General features: G+C 31.7%; 1 protein-coding gene across 3 annotated transcripts; it reads right to left on the reverse strand.

Annotated features, from left to right (window-relative positions):
• Positions 1 to 1,639: 1,639 nt before the first annotated feature.
• LOC110812715 (Major facilitator superfamily protein) lies at positions 1,640 to 7,519 on the reverse strand. Of its 3 annotated transcripts, none has more exons than XM_088206962.1 (7): positions 7,393 to 7,519; positions 6,952 to 7,077; positions 5,463 to 5,565; positions 4,041 to 4,258; positions 3,261 to 3,802; positions 2,755 to 3,095; positions 1,640 to 2,437 (listed from the first exon to the last, which is right to left on the reverse strand). In XM_088206962.1, the coding sequence occupies exons 3-7, from the start codon at positions 5,554 to 5,556 to the stop codon at positions 1,905 to 1,907; spliced, it is 1,728 nt and encodes a 575-aa protein (XP_088063088.1). In that variant the 5' UTR covers positions 5,557 to 5,565; positions 6,952 to 7,077; positions 7,393 to 7,519; the 3' UTR covers positions 1,640 to 1,904. The 3 variants fall into 3 exon arrangements, with proteins under 3 accessions (XP_088063088.1, XP_088063087.1, XP_021895236.1); XM_088206961.1 differs by having other exon boundaries at positions 7,305 to 7,498; XM_022039544.2 differs by lacking the exons at positions 6,952 to 7,077; positions 7,393 to 7,519 and adding an exon at positions 5,699 to 5,914.
• Between the last annotated feature and the right edge of the window lie 4,050 nt (positions 7,520 to 11,569).

The raw sequence follows: 11,569 nt of genomic DNA on the forward strand, positions 1-11,569 counted from the left end.
ATACACGTTTGGACATTATTTCATTCATTACAAAATTTTATTTTTTTAGAGAAACTTGTTTTTGTTTCATTATAAATTAGAAATTTAAATATGACCCTTCTAGATACCATATTAAAATTTTTAATCATTGTAAGAAATTTAAAATCTATTTATAATTTATTCTTATTAAAAGAGATAAAAATCGAACTGATATAACATTTTTATATAAAATTTGAGTAACGCATCATATATTTTATTAATAACATAATAACTTATGATAATAAAATTAATAACAAAATAATTTAAAAATAAGAAAAATATGGCCTATTGGGCTTGACAGCCAACCCATCATGGGCCGGACCAGGTTAATGGGCCTAGGCCCAAATCAAATTAAATTATCTGATCTTGTGAGTTTTAGCACCTGCAATTAAAAGACTTGACGTGGAATGAAAAGCCATTTGCAAATAGTTTTTGAGTTCGACTACCTTGGAGGTGAATTCAAAGCTATTTTCATACAAAATCTAGAAAATAGCTCTTAAAAATTAGTCAACTTATACTAACCATGTATATATAAGTCGCCATATAATGTAGCTAGCAATAATATGATCAGGACCACCAATTTCATATTTATCAAAAAGCCCACATCCTCCTGTCATAGCAGGCAGGCGGCCAGTAGCTGTAGCCTGAACCAAGAAAAGACCCCGGTTGCTTGATGCCCATACATGAAAAAGCCAACCATCTTTATACATATATATATATATATATATATATGTATGGGAATCTCGGCCAAGATCTGCATATATATATATGTATATATCACGTTGGAGGAGTTTAATTTACAGGTTTCGGGGAGAGAATATATGCTTTTTAGAGTTGATAGTGGACGTGTGTGATTTGCGGCTAAAGTAGAAAAGAGAAGGAAAGGCTTTCAAGATTCCCAATATGGCTGAAAGAATAAGACAGTGGAATGACTGTTGTCTTTCAAGAAACAGATTGGATAATGGGGATGTGTCTGCATCAGCAAATCTGGAATGAATATGGAAGACGTGGTTGATCAGGCTGCCTACTGAAAGCCTAGTATATGGTAAGGAAAAGAATGGTATATTCGTGTTATATATATATATATACATATATATATTTCTTTTGGCATCTAATTTTGAATGTAACGTAATGAATTTTTCATCGTTCAATTGATTTTGACTTATAGCTCTAAGGAACTTCCTTTTCCCCTTTGGCAAATGTAATTCCTGACGGGACACTATCATAAGGTATATATATATATATACATGTAGATATTAACACATGTAAGATTACGTATATGTATATGCAAGAGGACTATCTACCCTTATCCAAGTGTTCCAAGAATAATATTAGTGAAAAATATGTTTAATTAATATATTTTTATTTAAATTATGCGCCACAAATGAGTATTTGATACAATAATATTAATGGGTTTACAAATTAAGAAAATAATTGAATAACATAAAAATAAGACTTTCAAAATTATAATTGAGATAGTTTAATCAAAGTTATAATATACAAATGTAGTATTTCGATATAAATTATTAAAATAACATTAAACTATTGTGCTTACTGATGATTGTAATTATAGACAGTGTGAAAATTTATTATTTCAATCATTACGCATGAATCATAGAAATGGTAGAAACATTATATTCTTATTTTTTAAACTTAATTGTTACATACACTTCTAATAAGATAAACTAAATTATTTTAAAATTTCCCATCAAGTAATCAAATCTCAGAGTCACTTTAACTCACAATATTAACTTACTACAATGGAAAAATCAAACTTAAAAACCATTTCTTGATATACAAAATGCCTGGCAAGACAGACTATTACACATATATATATATATATAATAAGCTAAAAAAACAAGTAAACTCCACTAGCTAAACTTTAACTAGCAAATCTCTTCGGTAGAGGAAGCCTTAATAGTCTCCATCTGCACACCAATTTTAGGAGGAGTCTTTGGCTTTAACCACATGGCACAAATCACATATATCACAAAATTAATGACGCTTAGTATGGCCAAAAGTCCATAGAAGCAATCAAGTCTTCCATAGTTTATTTTGTCTGCTAGCCATCCTTGTTCATTGGTATTACTAGTGACCTTCTTCACTACTGAAACTAAGAAGCTGCTAAGGAAGAAGCCGAAGGACAGAGTTGTGAGGAAGAGACCTGTGCTCATCGTCTTCATTCCTTTGGGAGATTGAGTTATAAAGAAATCAAGTTGGCCGGTGTATATAAAGGCCTCGGCGGATCCAACCAAGAAGAATTGTGGGATGAGCCAGAATACTGTTATTGGCAAAATCTCAGTGTTTCTATCTACAGTCTTTGAAACAGATAACCGTTTTGTTTCTACCATAGACGCAGCTGCCATTCCAAATGTCGAAAGCACTAGGCCTATCCCAATTCTTTGAAGGCTCGAGAATCCTGTTTAAAAATGTATCATAATATGATCTTTTAATAATAACATACGGAAAGACACGTTATGAATCGACTCTATAATCTCTAACGAATCCTAATACAATCTTTTAACGATGACACAGAAAAGCGCACAATCTTTTAGTGATGGCATAGAGAATCACATAATACAAATCAAACTCATAACATCTTAGGAATCTTAACACAATCTTTTAATGATGTCATAAAAAAGCATAGCAATTGAATTTATAATCTCTTATGAATAGTAATAAATTGAACAGTTTTTTTTATGATGATATAATACTAGGGATGATTATTGCGTATACCTTGTTTTCCTTTCCATTTTCTCCATAAAGGCATGATGAAACGATCATTAATTGCAAGAGTGATCAATATAGCTGCCACAAAGAAGACTGTGAGGGAGCCTGCTGGAATCTGAAAACTTCCAATTGATCTTTCCATGGTGGATGCTTGCTCCACCGAGAAGGTTATCATCTGGGCATAAGTAGTCCAGAAAATGATGGTTGTGGCCCATATAGGCAATAGTCTCACCACCATTTTCACCTCCTCCACCCTTGTGACAGAGCACAGCTTCCACGGGTTTGGACCCGACCCGGACATGTTATCAAAATCCCCCTCCCTAATAATGGCTGCCTTGTCCAAACAACTACAATAATTCAACAAAGAATGCCTAATTAGCATCCTGCATTTGTTTAGATTGATTATTAAAGGAAGGTTTATCAGCTGGATCGTCCTATAAATTTTAAAATTATTTAGCGCCATTATTCCCAAAATTCGTTGTGTCGTGTTGCAGAGAGATTAAAAAACTTACTGAAACTGATCGGTGTGAAGGATTCTTAAACCCTCAGGAGTGTCCTCATACAACGAGCCAACACTGTAAGGAAGATCCATTTTCCTTTTCGAGATAGCAGCTGCAATAACCTGAAAAATATGAACTACTGGGCTTCCCTGGCTTCTCTTATACCTGTATTTCTTAGTCCCGGCCAAAAATATGAAGACCGCAATCAACATTGACGCAGAGCAGATGCCATAACCCCAGCTCCGACCAACTGCATCTTGTATGTAGACAAGTACAGTGACCGCCATTAGGGTTCCCGTGCTAATGAAGAAGAAGAATCTATTGAAGAAATAAGCCATCTGCGACTTCTCCTTTTCGTCTTTCTCATCGAATTGATCTGTTCCGAATCCTGATACACTTGATTTAAGACCTCCGGTGCCGAGTGCTATTAGATACAAGGCTATGTATAGAATTCCCATTTGGAATCCAGATGCCTGTTTGCATACTTCATTTGCATGACATGGAGGGGGGCGGAGCTGTGACAGCTTCGTTGCTACTGCTAATGCGCCTGTTCCCTGATATGAATCATACAAAACTCTAAATTACTAAATACAAATAATAATAATAATAATAATAATGCTAAACTTAAAATTTTTTAAAATCAACTACTTGGGTCTTAAAAAGTTATTGAAAGGGATAATTTTCCTTAATTTATTTGGTAATTAGTACTCTAATCTAAACTAATTAAGATAATTTATTGGTAATTAGTACTCTAAAGTAGAGTAATTAAGATTAGGAGGTGTAAGTACACACCAGGACTTGAACCATTGCAAAGATGGCAATGGTCTTATATCTGCCAAGGAAAGAGTCAGCAAGGAAGCCTCCAAGCAAACAGAGAAGGAAAGAGGTTCCCATAAAGTCTGTCACAACGTTGGCAGAGGCTGAACTTGGCAGATGCATTGTGCCAATCAAATATGTCACAAGGTTAACTGCAATTCCCATGGTTGAAAGCCTCTCACATATTTCGATACCTGTAAATTTATGAAGAAAAAAAAAAGATGTTAAATTTATAAATCAAATTTTCTTTTTAATTAAATCCCAAAAAAAGGGTTAATTAATTTATGAATTACCAAGTTGGTGTAAGCATATTTTGGGAGAAAGAAAATGATTGAAGAGCACAAATCACATGTCAAATACTTTTATGTTAAGGTGTTTTTATTGGTGCTTAAAAGAATAATTAATAAGAACCCAAACTTTGGAGTTTTCAACTTTTTTGGGTGGTATCAAAGGGAATGTTAGGAAAAAGAGGAAGTTTCAAAAAGGTAGAGCTATACATATATATTTGCAATTACATATATATATATATATATATAATAAGATAAAAAGGGAAGATGGTGGTAGAGATGAGATTGGATTTGGAATATGAAATAAGTGATTAATTCACATGCATGAATGACCCATAGAATATCTGCCTTATCCCATCAACTCCAAACAGAAAATGACATAAATATTATCATCATCTATACATATGTGATATTATATGTATACATGTGTATATTGGGCTGGAGTTCCAAAGGATCCCATGTGGTTTGTCCCCTCAAAACCCTTCCTCCACCCAAAATAAACTAAAAATGAATCAAACTGAATAAAATTCAGAACATGGATTGACAGCAATTATAAGAACTAACCTTTGGCCTCTTCTGGCTTGTGAGACCTTGTGCTATGTGTTGTGTCAGTGATCTAAATACTAATAAACCTCTCCTTGTACAAAAAGTTTTCCATTTTAGATAGATAGATAGATGGATTAGAGATAACTTAAGACAAAAAATTTACATATTTTTTATTTGCAGATTTTATTGCTTAACATTCATGTATTTAGTTTAGACTTTTTGGGCAACATTGTTTGCATGAAATACCAACTTGTTAGTTACTCTGTGAAAAGTATGGTTGAAAAGCATTTTAAGCACGAGCTGTGTGTGTTAATGCTGGAAATTAAAGAACTTGCAGCATCCAATATACACCACCATTTACTCTCTCTGCCAAAGAAAGCTCCTTTTCATGGCAGATTCTGCAGAACTTTGTCTGATTTCCAAGTAAGCTAATATGCTATTTATGCATTTACTTGACTCCCAGAAGAAAGTAAATAGAAAGCAAACTGCATGCCTCTAAGAATATATATATATATATATATGTATATATGTATGTATCTATGTATGTAAAGAAATTAAAACAGACCTAAGATCATAACTGCACAAACCCAGCCTCCAGTTTTTGACTTGTCAGCAGGGAAACCTTTGTAGTCCACAGCATCACCAACAGTCCAACTCATCTTGTTCTCCTGACAAAATACACAGAGTTTGTCAGCACAGATTAAACTCCTCAACAGAATTTCAAAGTACCCAGAAGGAAAAACTTTGAAAACCCATTGAGCAAATCTGGAACACCGAAGTGAAATCACCATTAAAGCTCACCATTTTTTTTTCTCAAAGTTGCAGAAGGGAGAAAGAGAGTTATGAGGGAGAGAAAAGTTGTATGTGTTAAGAGTTAGCTTTTGTATGTTGTATGCTTACAAGTGTAAGATGGGGTTTGTAGCTTCCCCTTTTATAGGAAAATTATAAGAGAGAAAGTCTAAACCAATATTGAACTCCAATGGTGACCCCTCCACTACATAATTGAGACAGATCACTGCTTCTTCTTGATAAAGGTAAAGAGGGATTAGGTTTAGAGCATTTTTATTGAGTGGCGAAGGTTCTAGCATTGATTGAATGTCTCTTTTTTTTTTCTTTTCCTAATTTTTTTTGGGTTTTCTCCCAATCTATCAGATATTTTTTTTTTTTGGGTGTGCAAACATAGAAGGCCAGAAATAAAATTGTCAAAGGTGATGTTGATTAGAGATTGAATATGTATTAATAATACGATATTCTTTATAGTTAAAATTTTTATATTTTATTTGAATATCAAGTGTATATATTTTATCGATGATAAAAAACTTGTTATTTAATAATATATAATGAATTAACGGTAATTAAATTATAATATTTAAGTTAATAATACTGAAAACTTTTATTACTAGTTTGTTGATAGAGATGCAATGATCAAATTAAAAATCATAATTGATTTATTATATTTTTAAACAAAAAAAAATTTTAGAGTAGTTAAATTTTTTTAATTGAGATAATTACAACAGTTTAGAACACAATCTAATCTTTCTTTCATTAAAAAATATATATATATATATATATATATATACATATGTAAAAACCAAAATTGAAATTTGGAACATCCAAAAACCCAATAAGTTCAAAATATAATGCTTTGATTAGGGTGTGTTACTAGTCTATATTTCTAACCATACTTAAAATTCGAAATTTCATAGCGAATTTTGAAATTTTGTTTTTAAAAGTTGATCTCATAATAACTACACCTCGAACTAAATATTTTTTAAGAAATAAGAATGCATTATCTTAAAAAATTATAACATAGTGTATTAGCGAAAATACAATGATCGAATCAGAAGTTTCGGCAAATTTATTACGTTCTTTAAACGAAATGAATTTTGAACAATTCAAATTCTCTCAATTAAAATAATCATAAGAGATCGAAGCACAACAACAACATAGGGGAGCATAAAAATTAAAATTCTAAACATTGTTCAAAATATAATGCTCTTATTAGGATGCGGTCTATACTTAAAAATTTGAAATAAGCAGAAAACTGTGATCACCTGTTGTCGTTGTTGGTAGGCTTGAATAGGCTTGATGGACTTGTAAAGGATGTGAACCACAGCACCACACTTAGGCTCCCCTGCCTTGCTAGTGCTTCTGCAGCCCCACACCAGCCTCTCTGCCTTCTGTTTTTGTGTGGGCAAGAAAAAAAAAAGCCAAAAGCAAAAAATAAGTTCTCTTATGATTAAAATATATATATATATATACTGAGCAAAACCCATATTCTAACATCAAATCAATTTTATGGGTACCCCTAAAATCATTAAAAAAAATAAAATTTTGTAACATATAATTACCATTTACATAAAGTATATTTTGCAGGGATGAAACTAGAAATTCTTATAGAACTTACTTTTAAAGTGATTAGGACATTTCAGGACTGGACTGTCAATCTGAAGAAGAAGAAGAAGAAGAAGACGAAGAAAATGGAGAGCACCGACCTGTTTCTGCAGACCCAGAAGATTGTGTCAATCAGTATCAGATATGAAGCTTTAAATTTTTTTTGTTTTTCTTTTGGTAATTCCGCATGAAGGGAAATTATTGCTGGGATAATGTTGAAAATTCAGAGTGGTATAGCAAAGCATGCGTGTACCTATTAAATATACTGCATTTCTAAGATATTTGAATAATTTATTTTGTTAGAATAAAATAGTTAATTACTTAATTATTAACTAGTTTTGGGTAATTTACACTATTATCCTCTTGTTTTTGGGGAAAAAAAAAAATATATATATATATATATATACTTATTATATAATCCTATAATTAACAAGTAGAAAATAATGAAGGTAAAAAATTTAATGTCATCGCACAAGAAACTTAAATTAAAAAAAAAAAAAAAAGAGAATAAAAGAAAATTGTGTATTAGCAATTTTAACAATATTTTTATGTTAAAAATTATGTTACATTCTTCAATATGTAAAAGCAATTTAATGTTTTGATATTTTATAATTATTAATATATATTATAGATATGATTATTTCTTAGAATGTAAATGAAAAATGAAATAATTTTTTTTTTCTTTTAAGGTAAAAAAATCCTTTTTATTAGTAAATTATATTTCAAAATTAATCAATTATTGTTTGATATTTCATTATACGTATCATATTATTAATTTAACGAATTTTTTTAAAAATAATTAAATGTAATTAAATAGTATTAAAGTTTAATGCATTGAATTTACGTATAAGATTGTAATGCGTAGATAATATTTTTATAATATTTTTATTTTATGATGGACGAAATAAAAATTATAAAAATTTATCGATATAAAATACGGTTATAATTATCTAATAAAAAAATTATTATTTTATTTTTTTAAAATTTTACTACAAAAAAAAATTAATTTTTGAAGTACTATGTTGATTCAAAAAAATTTACCGCTTATATTTTTTATTAATTTAATACAAAATTACGTGTTTAGATTTAATTGATTTGAAAAGTATTTTTTATTTTAATAATTATAATAAAATAAATTTTAAAATTTATTAAGACGAATAAAATAGGTAGATAAAATTTAAAATTTTAATTAAAAAATATTAAATAAAAAATATGTTAAAAGGAATATTAAGCAGTCCAGAATTATTAACTTAATAATAGCTTACCTCTTACTTGTAAAACTTGCATGAATTATTAGGTTTCATAAGTTGTAGTAGTCAGGTACAATGATTTAAAATTTTAATTTATTTATTCAAATAAATTTACATGAATTATTGAAGAGTAGTCAAGGGGGGGGTGGAGGATATATTTTTACACACACACATGGATGAGATTTGACCGATTGATTTGCAATGATTGCCATGTCGTGTTACAGATAGTTGACAATATACTCTGAATCAATATCTATCGAAATATATATATATATATATACATACACACACATAACACCCACATATATTAGTGGACTTTATTGTAATGCAATTTCATAAATAAAAAGTATTTAAAAAAATAAAAATAAAAATAAAAATGGGTAATGGATTTTTTCTTTTTTGATTTTTTACAAAAATGGGGTAAGGTTTAATTTGATAAACTGGAAGCGGGGATCACCAGGGCCTCGTCCCATGTGGAGTCCATGTTCCTGCGTATTTTCACACGTGTGGAGTAATGATGCAGTGCACCTGCACACGTACCAACAGGGGGCCACTCAAAAATATATATTTAAAGGGATACGTCAAACCCGCCATTAAAACCACATGGAAAGTGAGGGAGAGAAAATTTTTAGCTTTTTAAAAAACTTTATAATATACTTATAATGTATCCCCATAATTAACCCTTTCCATTTTGTTGCTACAGATTTGTGAAATCCCCCTTTTGACTCAATTATAAATATAATACATACATATATATATAAATATTCATTCAATCATCGACATTCCAAGTGTACATATATATATATATATATGTCTATCTATATACGTGTGTATGCATACAGAAGAATTTCCCACTTTGTTGCCGTGTTCAATTTGTTTAATTCCCCCTGGCCAGCATTATTGTATACTCTAATTCATCATACTTGGGTTTAACAATGCGTGTACTTATAGTTTAATTGTATGCATATTTCAACACATATATATATATATTTCTATATTGTATATAAGCCAAAATAGATAATAACCTCATGTACTGTAACGAGTTCGAAAATCTAAAAAGAAATATATAATCATTTAAGTACGGAGACGAAATAAAAAATTAAGGTTTACATCCCTTACACAATAACTTAAAAGCACTAAACAACATTACGGAATAAATTCTTTAAAAAAAATACGAAAAATAAGAAAAATAATAAAAAATAAAAAGTATCTAGCATCTACTTATAATTTTCTTGCGGATCAAACTCTGTAACCAGATCTTCTTGATCTGAAATTGTTAAATAAAAAATGAGTTACACTAGCTCAATAAAGATATCACACTATATCACTGGCACAGAAGTAAAAGTTGGTATAAAATTAAAGCAACTAATTGAGTACTTAATTTAAACTAATATGTTTATTAAAAATAAAACTATTTACTATAGTTGTATTTATGAAAACAATATATACAGACAATAATATTATACAGATCATGATTCCATATATAACCAGTAATCATAGCACATATTAAAAATTCATATCCATTAACAATAAACCAAACCATAACTGTTTCTCTTTTCACCAGTCTACTAGTATCCATGGGGGTTCATAGGGATGTATTCGCAACAGGTGAACCATTTCCTTTAACAATCTAAATTATAGGGCCGTCCCCATACCCCGTTTGGTATGAGCACCAAAACATTAAACCTCAATACATCGTTTGGTATGAGAGTGAAGCGGGCAGTCCCCATACCCCGTTCAGTATGAATACCAAATTATCAGGTCTGCATACCCCATCCGGTATGAGACAACATCCACGGTAGGGTTCACTATATACCCGATCTGTCCACAATCTCTCAGGATATCCAGTAAGGCTATCGTTTCATCTATTCATTTAAATCACACAATTTTCTTACCGTTTAACATCCCTTTTTTTTATTCAGCAGTAAACACATCAATTAAACATAAATGCGTTCGAGGCCATAAAATAAATCAGATACCATCATAAATATAAATTGTAAAATCAATCAACAGAAATTAATAGAGAATAATTTCCTGTTTCGCCTCCATTAACAACCTGTAATTAACTATGCACATTTTTCAAATTCACATAAAATACCGGATTATTATTTATTTAGACTTCAATTCTATGATAGGGAATAGGGTGAGGGATCCTTACTCGATCTGACATCGAAAAGCTACACAGTTTACTGCGCCTATGGGCGGTCCCTAAATTCTCTGATTTTTTCTCCAAGAACTGAAACGCGCTTATAGTACCTACAAATGTTCCAAATAAATCCAAAATTAGTCAAAGGGCCCACTCAGCCAATTTCGAAAATCTAGCACGGCAGTCCACCTCGGGTTAGCTATTTTCAGTCGAATTCGACCGATTTTGCATCGATTCCTGTGAGCACATATGCTAAAGGGCCTCGGTTGGCCGAAAAAATACGAAAAATCGAAACTTACCGGCGGCGAGGCTCTCCGGTGCGGCAGCTCATCCGACTCATGTTGCAGTTAGGTGTTTCGCTTCGGTCAACCTGTAGAGAAAAAAATAGTGATCACAACAGTAAAAAAATTACGCAAAACGGGAATTAAAAATGGCCTCATTAGAGGCGGTTTATGAAATTTCCCGCGGTGGTGCCGCCGGGCTTTGTTGGTGATTTTCAGCCAATTGGCCGATTCTTTCACTCTGATTGAGCCAAAAGGGAGCTTAAAATTGAATTTCATGCAAAAGGAGAAGTTTTTACCTTTTTTGGCGGTCGGAAATGGTTCCAGTGCGGCGGCGGGTGGTGGCGATCGGCTCCCCGGTGGCTGGGTTGTCTTCTCCGGCAAGAGGTTCTGGCAGCTAGGGTTAGGGTTTGGTGCGGATGGAAGTTATTTATACCCCATCTGCTTTTGATCTGGACCGTCCATCGCGTTTGATCTGAATCGTCCGATCGCGATTAAATAGGGAGTGAATCTGGACAGTTCATTGTGTTTCAATTTGGGCCGTCCATCGCGATTCACTTTGGACCGTCTGATCGCTTTTAATCTGGTCGTTCAACTGCGT

This window comes from Carica papaya, chromosome 7 (assembly GCF_054855325.1).
Source record: "Carica papaya isolate Zhongbai chromosome 7, ASM5485532v1, whole genome shotgun sequence".
In the NCBI taxonomy this organism is placed as follows: Eukaryota; Viridiplantae; Streptophyta; class Magnoliopsida; order Brassicales; family Caricaceae; genus Carica; species Carica papaya.

Excerpts from the sequence above, each read along its gene's own strand:
- LOC110812715 (XM_022039544.2), bottom strand. Across the intron at positions 4,259-5,462 it reads TTGTGCAGTTATGATCTTAG|GTATCGAAATATGTGAGAGG; the intron begins GTCTGTTTTAAT and ends ATAAATTTACAG. Across the intron at positions 2,438-2,754 it reads AAAATGGAAAGGAAAACAAG|GATTCTCGAGCCTTCAAAGA; the intron begins GTATACGCAATA and ends ATTTTTAAACAG.